We start from the raw sequence: 21,189 nt of genomic DNA on the forward strand, positions 1-21,189 counted from the left end.
ACTTAGGGTATAATTTTGACTATCACACAAAGACTGAAGTGAAATTCTGTCATTACTTATTTAATTAAGATGACAGTAAATTAAATATTCTAGTAACTGGTGACATGCATATATTATATTACATGCGCAGGTAAAGGTGGTCCATGGATCATGCTTCTTTAACATTTCTAATTATTCTTCCCTACACATCCATAAGCACACACTTTTCCTTATAATCAACTATCTCCCCACAAGCAATTGTAAGTTATTTCATTGCAGGAGGCTCCAATGTGAAGACCATTACGCAACTGTGGAAAATCTCCAACGCCACAACCAAAATCCACCATTCCCACCATGTCATCTGCAAACCAAGCTTCCATTTCATATGATGATGGGTTTGTCTCCGCCATGTCTGCATCTCCCCACTTTAAGTCAGGGGTGCAAATCTCATCATGCTGCTCCACTGAAACCTGCCCATCTGTCATGCTATTAGCATCATCAACATCCCCTATTTTCTCATCCTTCTTCTCCTCCTCCTCATTCTCCAACTCTTCAAGCAAGTCCCAAAGAAGGGCTCCATCAACTTCTGTGACCTCAAAGTCTTCAAACTCATCTTTACCAAGAACAAGCTGCATGCTTTCTGATACATCATCAGAGGCCATGTATGACAGAAAATAAATCGTTAAAAAAGTGCACAAAATGAAGAAACAATTTTCAAAGGAAAAGAAGAAGAGTTTTTTAAGAGAACTTGGATAAAAACCTTAGAATACAATATTGATTTATATAGTGATAAGGTAGGGCCCAAGCAGGCATATCGATTGCCATGTCAAGGGCGCAGATTACTGGCATCACGGGTCATCTTGAAAATAACATTTACCTAATATTGCTATTGCTAGAATTGGGTCGAACACATATGGGGGACCAAGAAAGATTGAAAAAAGCCAAATAATGAACAAGGATTTGGAAAACTCTACCATATAGGACATCACATATGGCTCCTAACAAGACACATATATTGCACAAAAACCATATCTTTGATGAAAACCCAATCTTCTAAGCCTAAAAGGAAAAAGGCTACAATTTTATTGGTAATTTGGTGTGTACCTCTCATGCACTTTTACCAAATTCAGATGAACCATTGAGTGTGCTTTTTTGGTCTCATTCAATTCTTTTGCTCATTGGCGGATGGAGAAAAAGGGCATTAGGAGAAGGAGATGAGCAGCATGTGCAATGGTTGCTGGTCATTGTCATTGTGTTTAGTGCATGTGAATTCTACACATGTTTTCATCTTGTTTTTAGGTCTCTTTTTGGTGTCATTTTAGGCTTTTAGCTATCACGAGAGTACATGTACTTGTTGATCCTGCACTATATAAAGTTTCATTTCAATTCTTTTTCTTTTTCTTTGGTTTGGTTTTAACTGGCTAGCACAATAATTGTGAGTGGAATTCAGTACTATTACCCCTTATTCTAAAATGTTTATTTCGATTTGATTATTAAATGAATTTTTGTGCCAATATTGGAAAGATTGATCAATATTCAAGAACTAGTCATGGCACTTTGATGGTATGTATAATTTATATAGTTTAGACTATCGCTTGTATTATTTATATACATTGAGCTTCATTTTAGGGATCTCTCATATTTGAGGGACACCCTTGTAGGGCCCACCACACATTGTATTTCAATTATCCGAGTAGTCTAGTTTTTAGATATTACATCAAAGATCATCTCTGTAAAAAATCACTTGAATCCGAAATCATTTGACCACTCAATTAAATGGTTGTTATTAGTCTTTTTTAGAAGCCTTAATGATTTTCAATTTGCTTCATTTTTTGTAAGGATGATCTATGATTGAAAACTTGATAAGTAGACGGTTTGGACCGTTGAAAAAAATAATTATAAGGGAACCTAAAGAGTTTCCTTGAAATAAAATTATTTGAAGGATCCCTCAATAGAAGAGGACTATATATATTCAAGAACTAATGGTTGGTAAAAAAACCCGCTAAACCAAGAAAAAAAGAAAAAGGGCTCGATTTAGTTCAGACTTTGACCAAAAATAAAATTAAAAGTTCAAAACCGAAGTATGAACATAAGAACAAGGCCAGGAGGAAGCAATAACATAAGAAATATGATCTAATAAGCATTTACATTTTCCCAACAAATGCTAAAATAAATTATTTTCTACAACGACGTAGTTTTTTAGTCATTGGTATTCTGTCTAATGAATGTTTTAATACACACAAATCTTTATTTATATAAACAATACTACCAAAAAAAAGAAGAATGGATTTTTTTTTTGTCTGAACCATGAGGTGGTTCTGGATGGGCCCCAACTATGGGTGGCACCTTTAAGCCTTAACCACAACCCAGACTAATCCCCACTAACACCGGGTGGGCCCATAAGGGGTAAAGTGTTGGCCAAAGTGGTGACTCCGTACGAGAGCAGGGATCGAACCCCTGACCTCTCTTAAGGAATGAGAGTGCCGAACCACTCACACCAACCACCTTGGTTAAGAAGAATGGATTTTTTTATCAATTATTTGCCATAAGAAGAATGGATTTTTGTTATCTATATATATAAAGCAAAAGGCAGAGAATGGTGAAACATTCAAAATACCAGAAAATGCCCTTGTTTAATACAAACATTAAGAATTGAAATTATTAATTAAATGAGGTTAATATGGTAAATTCACACTTTTCATATTTAAAAAATTAAAATTAAAAGAAAATTCAGATAATGGATCCTATTTTTATGGAACACAACTACCCATTCTCTTTTTTAATTCTAAAATAAATTTAAATTTTTTTAAAAAAAGCCTCTCGCAAGCGCGGAAGCGCATGCAGAGAGGCTAGTGGCAAATAATTGATAAAAAAAAACATGCCTCGTTCAGTATTCTGCCAGAAATATAGTTATGACTTTTGATTGGTTGCCAAACTAATGAGATCTGGAGCCAACCTGTAGAATGTGAAACACATTTTATTTCCTTTTATAGAAATATCACATTTTATGAAACATTGGGGCAGAGGATACCAGAATTTCCTTTTATAGAAAGATCACATTTTATAAAAGATTGGGGCAGAGGATATATCAGATAGGGATATTGTTGTGACACGGCCTTCTATATATACATTTGTCACTGTCCATCCTCCTTGCTAAAACATTTTATAAATCTAGAAATCAGGACGGAATATGTTTTGCTATTGACATGACATGTATATCTTTAGGGACGGACCCAGGATTTGAAAATTGGGTGGGTTAAATTTACCTTACGTACAAACCTACTAAATTTTGATAATTTCATATTGGTGGTCCAAAAACTAGAAAATACCGACAAATTATTGATATAGGTACAAATTTGATAAAAAAAAATATGGAAATTGTTAGTGAAACTTTAGGAAATGTTACACAAAAGAATTGAAAGAATTTTTTATTATAAAAAAAACAAAACAAAAAAGGAATTGAAAGAAATCTGTTGCATAGTGAGTTTGAGTGATTTAAGTGAGTATATTGCGAGTTGACAAAGACTGTAATTTATATAATGTTAATGTATATTAATTAATGACATAGTATTAAAACGATATATAGAAGCAATAGATATGGGAGTGTATTAAATATTTAAGGGAGATTCACTATTATATCCAATATAGAAGCTCAAATTATAAAAAAAAAACCCTATATGAAATGAACTTTAGAAACACACCTAAATCCCATTTACAACATAACAAAAATGCTTTTAACTTCTTTTAAATTACAAAACTGTCATTGATTTCTTAATACAAACCTAACCTCAAAACCTCATAAAAAAGCCCAAAACACTCAATTGGACATCAAAGTAATTTAATAATCAAAATTAAATTCAATAGGGCCAGCTGTCAATTTTTGGGGTTTGTTTATAAAAATTAAATGGTATAGGGTTTATTTATAGTTTTAGTGCTAAGAATGAGTATATTACTAAATATCTCAATATTTAAACAAAAGTTGTAGTAGTCTGTTGATTGAGTCTAGTGGGGATTGCCAGGATAGACACATTGGTTACAAAAGTTACTTTGTGGGTTGGTGAAAAGAAAGTAACCTGGGCTACAGCTCAGGTTAGTCCAAGGGCAGGTCCGTCCCTGGATACCTTATCAATATCATATCGACAATCTGTACTTAAATAAAGAACATACGTTGAGAGGAACTCTAGCGCTTATTGTAGGGCATTACCGAATTTGAGGCTTTCAGTTTTAGCTCAAGTGCTAGTACTAATCCTGTGCTGGACCATTTCAACGATTTGAAATTTGAATATCAATAAACCAATGCTCCTTATTGTATTGTACCAAACAATTTGTATGGCATGTTTCTGACCAAATCTGAACTGATTTTGATTAGCGGGATAAAGCCAGACCTCCAGTTATTTTAGCTTTCATAGTAATGATTTTTAATTTTATTTTTCTCAGGAGATTTATATTTATTTATTTTTGAAGAAATATACTTCTTTAAACCAAGTCATGCTGCCTGCATGCAGATCTAGATGAGCTCATTTCATAGATCATAGATTACAAAACTGTGAAAATTCAAACGTTGTCGTTTGGAGGAAGTTGATGTTTATTTCGCGGAGTACTGCAACTATTCTTTTCCGCATCAGTCAATCCGAGAGAAGTGTTATTAGCACTCTAAAAAAAGTAATTTTGAACTATTGAAGTGCAATTTCTTCAGCTTTCTTTTCACAAATGTTAATTAAATGTCCTTGAAATTCTCAACAATAAAAGGAGCCTGGAGATAAATTCTACAAGATGGAGTTAGAATAGTGATCATTAATTACACAGGAATGTTCATTTTACTTACATATATTTGTTTTGATTTCCATAATATGCTCTTCATCATACCTTTAAAAAGATGAACATCATGCTTAATCTTAAGCAAGCCTTGTTGTTGAAACCCAAATTCATGGGCTGACCTTCTGAGAAGTGCAACAATTCTTGGATGGCTGAGGAGCTTGATGGGTATCCATAGCTTCTGCATGTCTCCCATTTCTTTCCCCACCAGAATTGGGACATAACCTTTTCTAACCCTCTCTCTCTCCACTGTCTCACTGGAGCTTAAGCTCACATAGGCTGATGAGCAGCAGCAGCTTCCCATTTTAATTAATTTCCAACCCTTGTTTGAGTCTTGAGCTGTTTGTGTTGCACTTAATACATGGTTTTTATAGCATGAAAAATATTAAAATAAAAGTAGAATAATAATCCGAATTTCGACGAATTTTGATTGGTCAAATTTTTATAATGCATGATTCTTTGAAAAATTTAGTTTCAATTATATATATATATATAGTTATTTGGTCAGTCCAACTAAATTTTTATAAAAATTTCATATTGTGAAGGCATGGATAGTCCTTTCTTTGATGGGGATGTTTGGATTAATCTTTTGCGGTTTCCTGTTGATGTTTCATGCTTGCCTGGAAATTCAACCAACTGTACTAATTAATTGATGATTAGTTGAAGTATTTAGAGCACAGCTCACGCAAGAAACATCTTTGTGAATATTTTTCTAAATTAAACCTAGTTGTTTATTACTAAACAAAGGAAGTTCTACAAAAGGATTACTTGCTTATCAAAATGTAGTGACTCATGAAATGGATGTATTTGTTTTATGTTGACCCCTCCCATCAATTCACAACTAGCCATGAATTTAAGTTCACACATTTGAGGGCCAGAGAGCTGTAAACGGGGCTGGGTTCGGTCCGAATCTTTACGGCCAGGCTCTGTTCAACTCAAGCCCAAGTCTCTTTTCGAGATAGCATATTCCACTTGAGAGTCTACCTCACGGCGGATATATACAACTATATAACTATCGCTCTCATCATGAGATAGACTAGTCGAATGATGATTGCACACTCATTGGTACTAGTGTGTGCTAAGTGTGGCAATACAAACATTTTTTATGGTCCCCCTCAAAAATGTCTTCTGTTAGAACGTCTCTTGTCATCCCTTGGTCATTTTAAAACACTGTTGGGCCCATGTTTTATACAATATGGTAGATCAAGGAGCTGGTGTTTGATAGAAGGGCATGAGGGTTGAAGCTCCTCTATCAGTTATCAAGTTTCTGCAATTTCGTGACACTCATGAATAATTTGATGAGCAACAAAGATAGCTATATGGTTCCTTAATCTTTTCCTTTTTTGTTGTTGGAATTTTTAGCTACAAACACAGATCATCAACTTCAGCATCATCTCTGATGAAAGAAAGGCGAAAGTGCTGCAACAATGTTGAATCTAACCACCACATGTGACTCATATAAATCATAATTTTGAGACCCCAGCTACTAAACCTAATCTTTCAGGGCATTAGAGCAACTGTGTGCTTCAAGGAGCAAGATCAGCATTCCTCATAAATAAGCACCAACCAGAGCAGTTTCTCTGTTAGGAAGCTTTTAATGTGTTTTTAATTCCTCTTAATTATGGGTCACATCCAGTGCTCAATGTTCATTCTCCCAATAATATGCAAGATAAACTTCTCAAAGAAACAATATGCAAGATAAAAGTTTTGTTCATAGATCTCTTTGCTTTGCAGACATAGGTTAGGCCAATTGGCTAGAGCAGTGACCTCGCCCTCCTTGCACTCAACTTCGAATTCCCCTTTCTGTAGATTAGATTAATTGTATTCAAAAGATAGAGCACTGTTTCTTCTCAAATCCATAACTACGTTTCCCAGATCAGAAGTTGTAATCCATAACTATGTCTTCTCAAACATCATTTGTGTCCCTAAATTTTGGAAGTTTTGAGTTTTCATTATGTTTGACAGAAAAGGTTGTAAGTATTTGTACCTTGGTGCACTGCTAGATCATGTTGTCTTCACTTTATCAGGCTTGCAGGATTATTTTTTTTTCACCTTTTGACTTTTTGGTAACAAGGACTGCAGGAAGACTTTTCTCAGGAAATGGAATGGAGAATTGAATGCAAATAGCAGTATTGCAGATAATCTGACATACTCCATCTACTACATTTATGGCATTATCAATACTAACAATCACACAAGCAACTCAACTGATTGACAAACTTTTCAACCATTTTTGGTGCCAATAAAGACTTGCATTTTTAATGGTTTTGATTCACTATTTACTCATTCCTTTTCATCAAAGTTCTATGATTGCAGAAACCCAGGAACTCACTGAATTTACTGCAGCTCTGTGTTTAACCCCATTTTGGTTTAAGCTTCTACCCCATAATGCTGGTACATGCTAAGCTTCTTACTGCCATTAAAAGCAGAAGCCCCCACCAAACTTTCGCAATTATATACCCACATTTTCCATTATTCCATTAAATAAATCTGAAACTAATATTTAGATTCCTTCTCCCACCAATCTATCATTTCCATTCAGTTGTGAGCTTGCTAAAACCCTATACCAGACGCAAAACAATATGGCAAACTTGTACATTCCTTGGATTTTCTTAGTTCAAACACTAACACTATTTGCCAAATGCAGAAGTAAAGTTCCAGCAGTCATAGTGTTTGGAGATTCTTCTGTTGACTCAGGTAACAACAACTTCATTCCAACAATTGCCAGGAGCAACTTTCAGCCTTATGGTCGAGATTTTCCGGGAGGCCAACCCACGGGGCGGTTCTGCAACGGCCGAATTCCTTCTGACCTCATCTCTGATGGTCTAGGCCTTAAGCCAACCATACCTGCCTACTTGGATCCAGTGTATAACATATCAGATTTTGCTACTGGTGTTTGCTTTGCTTCTGCAGGAACCGGCTATGATAATAAAACTTCTGATGTTGCTGTAAGTAACCAATCAACTTGTATTTTCTAAAGTCTACATCAATTAAACATGTTGAAGCTATGTATCTCATCAAATTCTTTATGCTAACCACATGCTACAAAAATGTTTACAATTATATCCTTATTTCAGCGTGTGATTCCACTGTGGAAGGAAGTAGAATACTACAAGGAATACCAGAAGAAATTAAAAGCCTATCTTGGAAATAAGAAGGCAAAAAACTTACTAAGTGAGGCTTTATATTTGATTAGCATAGGAACAAATGACTTCCTTGAAAACTACTATACATTACCGGACCGACAATCCCAGTTCACCGTGAAGCAGTACGAGAACTTCCTAATCAATCTTGCAGCAGATTTTGTGAAGAAACTATATGCTCTTGGGGCTCGGAGGATGTCCCTAGCAGGGCTTCCTCCAATGGGGTGTTTGCCATTGGAAAGGACCACAAATATCATGGGACTGCATGCATGTGTGGAGGAACGCAACAATGTGGCTTTGGAGTTTAATCGGAAGTTGAAGGGGATGGTGGCAAAGCTGAACAAACAGCTTCCAGGGCTTGAAGCGGTATATGGAGATGTTTATTACATTTTCTTGCAAATCATAACAAGGCCTTCTGCTTTTGGTAAGTTTTTACTTGCATTTGATGATTGGTTGGTTCTATGACTTTAAAGTTCTAATTCTGAGCTCCCCTCAAAGAGAAGAAAGTTAAATTTCAAAACGTCAAAATTTTTAGTTTTTGTCTTTCAGTACAAGTGATATTGTAAACTATATGGGAGGGGGGTTTCACACGCACACACAACTAAGATGTCACAGGGGTTCAAACCTAAGACTTTTAATCTGCAAGTCAATACCCTTTTCCACTGGCTGGGCTAGACCCTGTTGGCAGTATTGACTTTTCCATTGGCTGGGCTAGACCCTGTTGGCAGAATTTTTTTAGTTCTAGGTTGCTTTAACTGATTTGAATTTGATTCCTCTATGTTTTTCCTTGGTTCTTTAAGCTTGTCCAATTAACATTTTGGGTTTAAAAATGGTTCTCTTTTCGATGCAGGATTGGAGGAAGCAAGAGTGGGATGCTGTGGCACGGGGAGATTTGAGATGAGTTTCCTATGCAATCCACATAATCCCTTTACATGCCAAGACGCAAATAAGTATGTATTTTGGGATGCCTTCCATCCTTCAGAGAAAACCAATCAAATCATCTCAGATAATGCCCTTAAAACTTTTTTAGCAAAGTTTCTTTGATGTTGTTGTAAAGTGTAATGTGTAACATTGAAGCAAATACAATGGGATCTCCCTTGTTAGTGGAATGAAATTTCAAAGACGACCAAACATCAAAGTTTGAAGGTTCTCCTTCATCTCTCTATTTATTAGTCTTTGACTCGTGGAATGAAATTTCCACGAGTCAAAGACTAATCGGTTAAAGTTGCCCCGTTGCAGCTTCGTTACAGCAGCGAAAGCTGTACCTGGAAAATTGAGGCTCATATTTACATCTGAGATATAGAAGGTTCAGAATCTTCCTTACCCCTGACTTCTTGTCTTCTCCTCTGATAATTCTGATGCTCCGACCATTCAACCCCTCCCCCTCCTGATACTTCACATATGATCCAAACCACTCATACATCCAAAGCTACCTCCTGCCGGTTTCACCATAACTTAAGACTTCCACAATGCATTTCGTCACTAAAAACAAACTGCAATCCCCCATTAGTTAACAAGGAAGGATCGACAGTAGCTACCAGCATCTATCTGGATTTAGCTAATTCCTTTTTGCAATTATTTGAAACCAAACTTACCAAGCTTTTACAAGATCCAACAAACAAAGAATATCAAGAACAAAAGACGCTAATATTTCGATCTCTATTCCTCCTTGAAGTTGCTTATTACAAACATGTCCAGAGTGCAACAGGTTGATGATGGATTACACATGACATATATAATTAGAACTAACATTGAAGTCATTGTGCATAGATCAAAAACACCAACAGTGACAACCATACAGCCAGTTATACATAATAAGACACCTGCTTACCAGCCCTAAAATGAGTACAACGAACGAACCCGGCTTCAGCAACTATCTTATTTCACAGTATCATGAACAAAGGTGAATCAAGCAGCTGCTGGCTCTGCAATTTGTCTGGCTTCGAGCGTCTTTTCGTATTCCTCGATGGATTTGAAGAGCTCGGAGAAGTTACCTTTCCCAAACCCACCACATCCACCCTTCTGGTGAACCTTCCCTTCCTCGTCCTTAAGCATGCACCCTACTCTCTGAATGATCTCTACGAATATGGTTGGCCTGCTCATTTTAATACAAGAACCAATTAACCCAATGTCATAAGATCAAGCAGGGAATTCTTTTAAGCATAAAGCTATCATTTTTCAAAATCCCCAATTGCCTCATAATTAAAGACCATATCTTTGACACAAAATTAACAACTTTAACAAAGAAATAGCAGAGCAACCGTGATCAATTACCTATCTCCAACAGGCTTTGTGAAAATCTGAAGCAGAGTGCCCTGGTCGTCCCTGTCCACCAAAATCCCCAACTCCTCACACTCCTTGATCTGATCATCCGTCAACACGTCCCCAGCCCTCTTCTTCACGTTCCTGTAATACGTCGGCGGCGGCGACGGCATGAATTGGAACCCTCCGATGCCGCTCCGGCTCCTCATCTCCCTCAGCGTCTTGAATATGTCTTCGCTGACCAGAGCCAGGTGCTGAACTCCAGCGCCTTCGTTGTGCTCCAAGTAGGTCTGAATCTGACTCTTCCTCTTCGTCCCGTATACCGGCTCGTTCATCGGAAACAGAACCATCTCTTCGTTGTTCGCCAAAACGACGGAGTTTAGTCCGCTCTCACTCGTCCCGACGTCCTCCGCCGTGAACTCGGCGAACTCGTGAAACCCGGTGAAGCCTTTCAAGTACGACACCGCCGATTTGAGATCCTCCACGTTGCCAACGGCGTGGTCCAGACGGCGGAGCCCGAAGTCGAGAGGAAACGACGACGTTACGGCTTCGAACCCGGGGAGGAACCAGAGGTCCGGGTTCGAGTCCGACACGTGGCTAGAGTTCGAGTAGCTCACGTAGCGCAGAACAACATCGCCGTAGAGCTGGACCTCGGCGATGGTGACGCGGTTGTCAAGGAGGATCGGCGGGGCGGAGGGTTTGGCGCCGTGGGCGACGCTGGTGGTGAAGGCAGAAACGGCGTCATCGACTTGGACGGCGACGGCGCGGACGCCGAGGCCGTGGCGGGAGGAGAAGTCCCGGGAGGCGGAGTGGTCCAAGGTGGGGATGGAGGCGGTGGAGTTGTTGGGCCGGGTCGGGTCATCGGTCCCGGTCAGGGTGGGGGAGTACGGGGCGGTGAAGAGGAAGTTGAGGTCGCCGGAGCGGAGGAGGTAGGAGGCGTGGGTTTGATTGCCTGTGGAGAGGTCTGATTTGGCTACCATGGGCATGCCGAGGCCCCACGAGAATCGGAGGGCGGAGTTGGTGGCGTCGGTGCACCAGAACTCGACGTGGTGGAACCGGTGGACCTTGAACCGGTCGGACCGGGGATTGGACCGGACGAACTTGGAGAAGCCCACGAGGTTCAATTGGCTGTCGTTTTCCTGGCCCATGATGCTGCTTGCTGTGGTAGTAACGGTAGCGGTGGTGGTGGGTGGGGGGAGGGGGTGAAGATAGGGGTCATATAGCAGTGACTGACAGTGGACTTGGAGGGGAAGGTGAGCTGACACGCGGCATGGATGGAGTTATCTGATTGTCTTGACACGTGGGTGGATATGGGTGGTTGCATGGGGTGATGGTGGAACAGACGTGTGAGACTGGTCTTTATCCAGACAGTGATCAGTTCTGAGTCCCTGTCACTGAGAGGAAGGTTGTTGAGTGACGCAACTTTGGGACCTGGAAGTTCGTAGACGCGAGTTGTGGCGGAGTCAGAATATCCCCTCTTGCAAAACCTGTAATAACGGTAAGCTCTGGCTGGCAGACTTGACACCTAATTAAAGTGTAAAGCCACGGGATATAACTCATCTATGTGGTCATGTAGTATAACTCGTCTATGTGGCTATGTGACGGATTATACCATGTAGGAATATTTCGGTATTATACAATAATTTCTGAGCTTAAAAAACCCGCTTTTCGCCGGAGTCTGGGTTTTTTTTTCTTCTTCCTGGAGAAAGTTACATGTTCAGTAGGAGGATAAAAGCATATTTGGGTAAATAAATCTATACACAGCTGTGGCCTATACGGAACATAAATCATTTGAAATGGCTTGTTTTACATGTTCAATATACAACAACAATTCATTTCCTTCAAAATATGTTGGTGAGAGGATCTTCCTCATCTTGCGGATTCTCAAGAGCCAGAATGTGTTTCTTAAATGAAGCTGCAGCGTCTTCTCTGTCCTCTACTCTTCCCAGTTTGTCAAAGACCATCGCCGTTAAATAGAACGCTTCCGCTGCCAATTCATGATACTGCACACCAGAAGGATTTTCAACCCGTAAACAATGAGATATCAAAGCATTTCCAAGACGCACAAAGCAGACGCAAGTAGACTTTAGTATTTTATACAGTCCTTGTACCAGGGTTGAAACTCAGAAGTAGATTTACCTCCAGCAATTGTAGCTCATCTGAAGCTTGTCTCAGAGGATCCAGCACAACATCAGAATCTTCAAAAACTGGCGAGTCAAATTCACAACAGCAATGCGAAAAATAATTAGGACTTCAAATGAAATAAAGCCAAATATAATTAGATGATGGCAACACAGAAAAAGATTAATCGACAATGAAACATGTTAAGAGGGAATGGATATATGCATGATAGCTAAAGAAGATGGGGCAAAAATTTTGGGTCTGTTGACTTACTGGAAAAGCTTGGATCAGATAGATAGCATTTTGCTTCTACAATGAAGGCCCGAGCACGGAGCTCCAAACCTCCTTGACCAAGAATCATAGGAAAGGCCCCATGCACAAGGCTCAAGGCCCTTTTTGCATGATTTGATCCAAGCGATAGCCACAACTCGGCTAGTGTGAGTGTGGCCGATGCTTTAAGAAGATCCAAGTTAAATGACTGGCAAAATGAGAGGCTTGCCAATGCGTACGGAAGACCTAAAACAGCATTGCCTGATTTCTGACAAAAAGAAATAAAACAACTTTTACCTTTGCAGAATTTATAGAAGGTTAAATATACAAATAGAGAAACAGACATATGTAGCAAAGAAGACAGGGTGCCAAGAAACTTCAAATTCAAACAACTGAGATAAAGTGGAAAATATGTCATTTCTTCATCATTGGAGATACCCTTATACAGATATACAATCTAAAAGATACTAAAATATGAGAAACAACTTATACCAGCACATCAGATTTCCTGGACATATTAATATGGACCATGGTTGCCTCCCCCAAACCCCTTCTCTCTCTTCCTTTTTCTTTTTCTTTTTGGTATGTGCATGGGGGGCTGGCACGTTCAGCCATAAATAAGAACTTTCTTCCACAATTCATAAAAAGCTGACCATTGGGAAATGAATTTCTAGTATGTCTGAACCTCCAACCACATTGTGCATAAAATGTAAATTGTACCTTGTGGATTTCAGCTAGCAATAGAAGAACACTGGCATTTTCAACTTGCATATTGAATTTGTAACACATGCAAAAGAGTGAGTGTGCTACAGCTGCTGCCTGCAATGAAATATGTCAAAATAGCCAAGGAAAAAGCATGCCACACAATTGGAAGATGGAGTCTAGTCCCAGGGTAGGAAGTTCAAAGTATTGAAAATATCAAACCTCACTGAACTGATTTGCCGCAAGCAAAGTACGAGCATTTCGAAGGCTTGCTTCCGTCTTCAATTCCATATCCACACCAGTGACAGATGATGCCAGGACTCCAAGCTCATCACATACTTGTTGGGCAAGCTTCAAATGTCCTCTAAATAATATTTGGCAATGTCATGACATAAAATGTACTGTATATGAATCAAGATATTCACAAAATATTGTACCTGGTAAACTTACCTATGTAGAGCACGCTCATGGAGGAGCTGAAGTTTTAGTAACAAGATTCGTGATTTTGAGACAGATAAAAACTTCTCTGCAGCTATTTTAAGAGCAGCAAACGCATCTAAACAAAGAGAGGAAAAAGACAAGTCATCAAGGATGAACAGAATTCATGCATGTGTTGATGTGCGTGCGAGAGAGAGAGAGAGAGAGAGAGAGAGAGTACTCATACCATAAAAGAAAATGGCAACCTCTAGAAAAATATCATTCTTTTTGTTTACAAGAGTTCTTTAAATAGTAAACTCAATATAGTGCTTATACCAAAGAAAAAGTAAAGGGAATACAGGTCTTACATATAAATGACACATTTATTAACAATATGACATACAGAAAAAGACTTTGAAGTCCAATAACAAGGACCACAAATTATATAATGGTTCCTTTTCTCCGCACAAACTAAACACCCCTATCTAAACAGATTGTTTCAAAATGTTAACAAGAATACCAAAGAGTTTTATGTGCAGGAGCAAAATGGCTGCTTGGAGAATCAAGAACACCAAGCACTTTCCAGGGTGTTAATCTTTTGCCACATTTTGTCTAAAAGTATAACCCCAACTATGTAAAATACATTTTTCCAGGAGCCAAAAGATTTTATTAAGGAGAAATAAGATGGATAAGAGGTCCATCAGTGGATGCCTTTTTTTTTTTGGCATTATATTTTATATAGTTCCCCGAATGCTTTTGTGTGCAAGCGTGAAACTCTATGTGATGTTATAGATGCATCACTCTTTTTATGATAGTTGAACTTATCTTGATATGGGGCACTATTTGACATATAAATAACACATAAAGCAGGTCAGTCATGTGGATCGGACTACGGAATATATATAACATACAATTTTAAGTAAAGAACATGTGATTAGCTGAACACTATCACAATCACTAAATTTTAAATAAAGACTACTGGAAAGGTACTCAAGTATTTCATCTAACCTTTGTATCCTTTAAAAACTGCTAGATGTTGGATAAGCTTCAAATATGCTAATGCTGTGTCAGATGAACTGAAGACATCCAAGAAGTAGTCAGGTTCAAGTTATATAACATTTAAATGGAAAGATTATAGGAAAGGAATAGAAACATGATATGCAAATCTTGAGATACTTTCAGCTAGAAATTACCTTGAAACATCAGGAAAACAAGTTGCATGAACAAGTGCATTAAATCTAGCAAGAGAGGAACTGATGACATGCAAAAAGAAAAAGGTATTAAAACAAGCAAGGCATCATATTCCTAGAAAGTAGTATGAAATTAAAAGTAAATAAAACTAGTCTTTAGAATGAAATCAAGAATTCTAGATTACTGAAAAGATAAATCTATTCATGTCAAAGCTACTTTTTTCTCAGCAGGGAATCTATACAACACTTATTATTTATGTTAAATGTTGGTGGTTACCACTATTCCCTGAAAGCTTAAGCTACTAGGATGTTGAATAAAAATTATCTTATTCTCTAAGACTCTCCCTCACTTGTGGGCCCCCACCCCAACAGCACAAGAGAGCCCAACATATGAAATTCCATATAAATTGTGAGGCTGTAGATGCAAGGATTTGAATTCAGGGTCTCTTTGGTATCATGTTAAATTTTGTTTGTTTACGACTATTCCTAAAACCTTAAGTTGTTAGGAAGTTTCATAACTGTTATTTAATACTCTTAACAAATTTGCAATTTTCATTTTGATTAGAAAAGAAATAAAAATAAAAGAAGGCTTATTATCACAAAACGTCCCTGACGTTTGCGAAACTATCACATTGCATCCTTAAAGTTTTTTTGTATCACTCATGGTCCCTAACGTTAATATAGGTGCTCTTAAATAGTCTCTCCGTCAAAAAAACTGTTAAATCCAGGGATATAATCGTCAAATCAATCCAAAATTATATAAAAAAATTATTTTTTATTTCCTTCCCTCTCTTTCTTTTCTTCTTCTTCTTTCTCTCTGCCCGTTCTTTTCTTCTCTTCTTCTCTCTCTCTGTTTCTCTTTTTTTCTTCTTTTTCTCGTTTTCTCTATTTCCTCCTCTTTTCTTCTTCTTTTCCTTCGCATGGCTGTTTCTTTTTCTTCCTCTTTCCTTCTTTGTTCCTCATTTCTTCTTCTCTCCAAAAGCAACCAGATTCATCCTCTTAGAAGGAATGCTGGGTTTGATGAAGTGAAGCTGGGCTGCTGGGTTTGTTTGCTGTCAACTTAGCATAGAAACTACCAACTACCAACTCACTCATCTGAATCTGATCACAGGAGTTTGAAGCTGCATGCAACTCAATCGGATTTCAGTTTTGACTAGTGGTGCTGGAAATTAGGTCTACTACTGTTTTCAACGAGAAGCAGAAGCAGGGATTTTTGGGTTGCTTTTCAGTTTCGAAGCGGCTTTTGGAAAAGTGGAGGCTCTCTCCCATGATACCCGTTTACAAAATTTCAACAGGAACAGAGCTTGTGCTAAAAACATAGGAATCCAACTCATCTCAAGGGAGAGTAGTCTCACTGTCAAATTCTCTACGAATCAACGCATTGTTCTAAGAGGATGAATCTGGTTGCTTTTGGAGAGAAGAAGAAACGAGGAACAAAGAAGGAAAGAGGAAGAAAAAGAAACAGCCATGCGAAGGAAAAGAAGAAGAAAAGAGGAGGAAAGAGAGAAAAGGAGAAAAAGAAGAAACAGAGAGAGAGAAGAAGAGAAGAAAAGAACAGGCAGAGAGAAAGAAGAAGAAGAAAAGAAAGAGAGAAGGGAAGGAAATAAAAAATATTTTTTTTAATATAATTTTGGATTGATTTGACGATTATATCCCTGGATTTAACAGTTTTTTTGACGGAGGGACTATTTAAGAGCACCTATATTAACGTTAGGGACCATGACTGATACAAAAAAACTTTAAGGATGCAATGTGATAGTTTCGCAAACGTCAGGGACGTTTTGTGATAATAACCCATAAAAGAATGAAAGGAGCATCACACTCAATCAAGTTCACAATCTCAGATGACAAGGTAACTCGAAATGTAGTCACTATAAGACTTGAAGTACACTATTCCGATAGGATATAGTGATACGGTCAACTGTAGAAGTTAAATCAGCATTAGAAAAGAAAAGAAACAAAAGTAAACTAATACAGGTCTTTACTAAAGATCACCTGCCATATATTTCCCATGCAGTGGCACGAAGTAAGTATGAAGAGCCTACTAATTGCAACACAGATGCAGGGACAGAACTTGGTTGTGCACAGAACTGGAAAGCATTGTTGCTTCCTGATCCACTTTCTTGTGACAAGACTTGTGAATCCATTGGCTTCTGTAAATTCTTAAGCCATGCAGTACTAAAAGCACCATCAGTTGTCATTGAAGAAGTTTCGGACCCAAACTCACTAATTAATTGAGAACTCAATCTAAGTTCCTGCAAGAATTATGTGTAATAGAGGGGGAGAGGGAGCAATGTTAGGAAATTGAACAATTTAACATGTTAGATAATCAAAGACCATTGGAATATCTTCAGAGTCCACATTACCTTGCAAACATTGATTGGACTTGTTCTAAGCTTCATTGAAGCCTTGGGACCAAATGAAACTAGAGGCCTTTGCACATGCTGCAAATGATGATGCAAAATTAAAATTTGCTTCTTTTTTTTTTAATGAAAAGATGAAATTTTATTTCACAAAAGAAACTGTACCGCAACAAGGATAGCAAACCACCATGAATATATAAGAGAAAACAATAATTCATGCTACATCTAGTTTAGCAAACCAAAACATATTCATGACACTACAGGTTTCCATAAAAATACATTGCAATGCCGTGCTCACCGTTAAATCAAATTTAGCCATCGCAAGATGATTGGACGCCGCTAAACGCTTTAACTTCAAATTTTCTGCCCTCTTCAGAGACCCTCTTAAGAGAACAAATAGTTGTTGCTGGACAGACAATGAAATGCCTATTCTGGTCAAAGGTGAATATGACGAGCCCAGTATTCCAGTTGTACTAGATATACCAGTTTCCGACAACAAATTGCAGATAGCCGCTAAGGTGTAAGCAAGACATGTGTCATTACTTTGCTGCACAAGTTGAAAATCATGAGGCCCTAGTACACAACATATCCGCGAAGGAAGAATAATATCACGATGCTTTTTTAACTGAGATGCATGTATATCATCCAAAAGGCTATAGAAAACCCAAAGTCAGACACAATATAACTACTGACATGACATACGAGTGATCTAAGATAAGAATGACTACATAAACTAAGAAAATTACCAGTTGAGAAAAATGTACTGCTTCAGTCAAAACCTGAAGATTGTAACAAGCAGAAAATTATTAAACACAGGGAAATATAATGACAGAATGCTTCATAACTAAAGGAGAGTAGGAAAATGAGTTCTTTAGGCCCCCTCCTTGTGCTCACCTCCAAAGCTTGTTTCGGGTGCCCAAAATGGAAATGCATCATTCCCAAACAAAGCAAGGCAATTTCATATCTTCCAAAGGTATTGCAACCAGATGCAGGAGGAACAAAATCAAATCCTTCAATCCCTGCACTTTTGTGCCAACGTTTATTGGATTAGTTCATTTGTTTTTAATACATTTAAAAGAGACCAAATGGTGGACATAAACAGTGACCAACTAACATAAAGTTGCAGCTTGAAAGCCATCATTTAAAGGCTTAACCTAAGCCAACAAATAATGTCAAACTTAACTTTCATTGAGACAACCAAGACTAGGAGCATGCCATTGGACATGCATGAAAAGCCATGAAGATAAGTGATAGATCCAGTCATAACAATTATCTCCTTTAATAGGAGCATCACCAAGAACAGCAATGGCTCACCATTTCCAATTTACATTCAATGTATTAGGTTACCAAATGAAAGAAACATCTGCAACAGCACTTGATCAAGTAATTATCAAACTAGATACAGAGCTAAGTTCTGACATACCTGTAATCAAAATAGCGGTGAACATTCTCCAAAGCAGCAATACAATCATCATGATACAAACCATTCAAGTAACGCAAGAAGTGAACCTGCATCAAAATTCAGCAAAAATGATAAAAGAAACATACTCTAAGTGCAAGTACAAACAAATTACCAAACAGGAAAAAAATTCATGCGAGTTACTAACGCGATGTAGCTCGGGTGCCAGTTTTTGAAGCTGCCTTAGCATAAGTTCAAAATCATTTAAAGAGAAAGAGCTCCCCTGTCTTCCAAACAAATATTAATTAAGATTCAGTACAACCTAATGAACATAAAACAAATAGGAAAACAAAAATTTTCACAGATACATGCATCACTTACTTCTCAAGTGCATCAGCTTGCTCCTGTAGAAATCCTTGTATCTGCCAGTTAGTTCGTAGGAATATGCCACCACTGGGATCAGGATCTCTTAATGTATTGCTTGTAGGATGTGCATAATGACAAGCTTCTCTAAGTTTGCCGCCATGTTTGAATTCTAGGTCACAGGGGACATCAATATCTGCATGTTTAGTTTATATTATGCATGATTATGATTGACATCGCACTGAAATTTGAACACACAATATTTTAGAGCAAACCCATCAATTAAGAAATACAAAAGTAGTGAGCATAACAAATGAAATTCTTTGTCTTTATCCCTCGCATGCAGGTTTTGTTTCAAAACCACGGATATTTGGACATTTGAATCAGATAGGGTAAAAGAAATAATTGATATAAATATGATGATCATGATGTTGTCTGAATTTAAAGTGCTCCAGATGGCTTTTGAACTTATTTGTTGACTCCAAAATGCCAGTAACAATGAAATCAAGATTGTGTTAGATTTTAGTAAGGAATGTTGACTGATCTAGAGTTTAAGTAATACTATTGACAAACTTCACAAGTTTCAATGAAGATATCAAGCGGCTTCAACTATTCATAACTCTGTCCCATATCAGTAGTGTCCTATTTGATTCAGAAATAACTTTATGCAGTAGGTTTTGAGGACCATTGTTGTCAAGCACAAAGACCTCTATAATGTCATAGCATCTCTACATGCTTCACGAGAATGATGCTTTGTATACCTTCAACCAATCCAACAAGTGCTTGGGGTGCATGAAGATGAAAAGAAACTCTTCCACCCGCTCTTTCCCTTGCTTCGATTTCTTCAGTGACTTTCTCGAAAACAAGATTCTCCAGTTCCATGTTTTCATATTCCGGAGGTGTTTCTAAATCATTACTAGAATCATCTAAGTGAGGTGCCTCATACGGAGGACAACTTGAGATAGCTTCTTTACAGTACGTCCCTATACTTGTCAAAAGATGGCATGCACCCTGCATTAATATTAAAATTATATGAAACACTAGTTCTCTGTAAAAGCTTTCATTACCATAAAAACTAACAAGAACAAACACAACACAACACTCATTTCCCCATGGAATATAGATGGAACTGAAAAACAAATGGAATGGATTTTTAGAAAGAAAAAAAAAACGAACAATACCTCAAAGGATAAAAGATTAAACGCAAGTATGCAACGACGAAGAAACATCCCCAGGTGGCTATTTGGATCCAAAATGACTTGGTCATCTTCCAGAACACCTGCTTCGGGGCCGCCAAGGATTCCTAAAGAAAAATATCGAAACTAAATGAGTATCAGCAAGCAAGTACAACACCACATCAGCAAAAAAAAAAAAAGGGTAATTTAAGATGAACTGACCTCGCATATCACTAAAGAAGTTAAACAAATCATCCGGCGAAGACAGAGCCAACAGCTTACTGGTTAAATGGTCGGTTAACCAATAGTTCAATAAGCCCCCAATCCCCCTCAATTGATGTATAAGCTCATCCAATTTGGGCTCAAAAATATCATCATAAGACTGCCAAAAGCAAATAGCCACTAAATTACATGGGTTGTCCAAAGATTGAAGCTTTAATTAGGGAGAAGAGGGCAAACTTGAAAGTACCTTAGTGAGAGACAACAGGAAGAGGCCGAGGCGGTTGTGCTGATTGACGGTGGAGAAAGGGAAGGGGACTGAGATTTGAGCGGGCGGCGCGTAGACCTGAAGCAGTATGCAGACTGAGACTTTGTGTGGCGTCACTGCGAAAGCCCCCGGCGGTTTCACAATCCCGGCCATTCGAAATGACGCGCCTCTCACAGTTTCACTCTCACTCTGTCTTCTACTCTTCTGGTTGTGGATTGAGGATCGTAGCCAGAGCTCTTAGCTCAGAGTGGAAGTGAGTGTTTCTAGGGATTGAGGTTTTGCAGGGGGTTTTGGAGACGAAAATTGGTATTTTAAAAAAGAACCGGGAAGTTTTGGTTTTCTTTTTCTGCTCTCTTCTCTTGGAGGAAGAGAACCATTTTTATCTGTTTATTGATTTGTGTGATTTGGTCAAATTTTTATATATTTATTTATGTGTCAAAATGGAAAGAAGTTAAAGGAAAATGAGAGCATTTTTTCTCACCATTTTAATGTGTTCATGGACA

At 38.0% G+C, this 21,189-nt stretch overlaps 4 protein-coding genes across 4 annotated transcripts; 1 reads left to right on the forward strand and 3 right to left on the reverse strand.

Moving 5' to 3' along the window:
* Window positions 1–34: 34 nt before the first annotated feature.
* LOC110765943 (uncharacterized) lies at window positions 35–740 on the reverse strand. The gene has a single exon (XM_021969190.2). It carries the CDS (start codon window positions 639–641, stop codon window positions 216–218), a length of 426 nt encoding a protein of 141 aa, XP_021824882.1. The 5' UTR covers window positions 642–740; the 3' UTR covers window positions 35–215.
* A 6,308-nt stretch (window positions 741–7,048) lies between these two features.
* LOC110765935 (GDSL esterase/lipase At2g42990) lies at window positions 7,049–9,085 on the forward strand. The gene is made up of 3 exons (XM_021969181.2): window positions 7,049–7,742; window positions 7,872–8,361; window positions 8,788–9,085. The coding sequence occupies exons 1-3, from the start codon at window positions 7,377–7,379 to the stop codon at window positions 8,979–8,981; spliced, it is 1,050 nt and encodes a 349-aa protein (XP_021824873.1). The 5' UTR covers window positions 7,049–7,376; the 3' UTR covers window positions 8,982–9,085.
* A 480-nt stretch (window positions 9,086–9,565) lies between these two features.
* Window positions 9,566–11,424, reverse strand: PDS1 (4-hydroxyphenylpyruvate dioxygenase). The gene is made up of 2 exons (XM_021969180.2): window positions 10,212–11,424; window positions 9,566–10,032 (listed from the first exon to the last, which is right to left on the reverse strand). The coding sequence occupies exons 1-2, from the start codon at window positions 11,345–11,347 to the stop codon at window positions 9,846–9,848; spliced, it is 1,323 nt and encodes a 440-aa protein (XP_021824872.2). The 5' UTR covers window positions 11,348–11,424; the 3' UTR covers window positions 9,566–9,845.
* A 418-nt stretch (window positions 11,425–11,842) lies between these two features.
* Window positions 11,843–21,076, reverse strand: LOC110765933 (anaphase-promoting complex subunit). Its single transcript, XM_021969178.2, has 20 exons — window positions 20,669–21,076; window positions 20,422–20,581; window positions 20,206–20,327; window positions 19,786–20,035; window positions 19,043–19,220; window positions 18,870–18,948; window positions 18,686–18,771; window positions 18,157–18,286; window positions 18,009–18,041; window positions 17,561–17,809; window positions 17,266–17,343; window positions 16,895–17,154; window positions 14,903–14,962; window positions 14,718–14,785; window positions 13,743–13,848; window positions 13,515–13,656; window positions 13,311–13,409; window positions 12,594–12,858; window positions 12,339–12,406; window positions 11,843–12,202 (listed from the first exon to the last, which is right to left on the reverse strand). Exons 1-20 carry the CDS (start codon window positions 20,837–20,839, stop codon window positions 12,041–12,043), a joined length of 2,766 nt encoding a protein of 921 aa, XP_021824870.1. The 5' UTR covers window positions 20,840–21,076; the 3' UTR covers window positions 11,843–12,040.
* Window positions 21,077–21,189: the final 113 nt, after the last annotated feature.

This window comes from Prunus avium, chromosome 3 (assembly GCF_965620075.1).
Source record: "Prunus avium chromosome 3, drPruAviu1.hap1.1, whole genome shotgun sequence".
NCBI lineage: Eukaryota > Viridiplantae > Streptophyta > Magnoliopsida > Rosales > Rosaceae > Prunus > Prunus avium.

Excerpts from the sequence above, each read along its gene's own strand:
- LOC110765943 (XM_021969190.2), bottom strand. The coding sequence starts at position 641 with ATGGCCTCTGATGATGTATCAGAAAGCATGCAGCTTGTTCTTGGTAAA.
- LOC110765935 (XM_021969181.2), top strand. The coding sequence starts at position 7,377 with ATGGCAAACTTGTACATTCCTTGGATTTTCTTAGTTCAAACACTAACA. Across the intron at positions 7,743-7,871 it reads ATAAAACTTCTGATGTTGCT|CGTGTGATTCCACTGTGGAA; the intron begins GTAAGTAACCAA and ends TCCTTATTTCAG. Across the intron at positions 8,362-8,787 it reads AACAAGGCCTTCTGCTTTTG|GATTGGAGGAAGCAAGAGTG; the intron begins GTAAGTTTTTAC and ends TTTTCGATGCAG.
- PDS1 (XM_021969180.2), bottom strand. The coding sequence starts at position 11,347 with ATGGGCCAGGAAAACGACAGCCAATTGAACCTCGTGGGCTTCTCCAAG. Across the intron at positions 10,033-10,211 it reads ACAAAGCCTGTTGGAGATAG|GCCAACCATATTCGTAGAGA; the intron begins GTAATTGATCAC and ends TAAAATGAGCAG.
- LOC110765933 (XM_021969178.2), bottom strand. The coding sequence starts at position 20,839 with ATGGCCGGGATTGTGAAACCGCCGGGGGCTTTCGCAGTGACGCCACAC. Across the intron at positions 12,407-12,593 it reads ATCTGATCCAAGCTTTTCCA|TTTTTGAAGATTCTGATGTT; the intron begins GTAAGTCAACAG and ends TTGACTCGCCAG. Across the intron at positions 12,203-12,338 it reads ATGAGCTACAATTGCTGGAG|TATCATGAATTGGCAGCGGA; the intron begins GTAAATCTACTT and ends TCTGGTGTGCAG.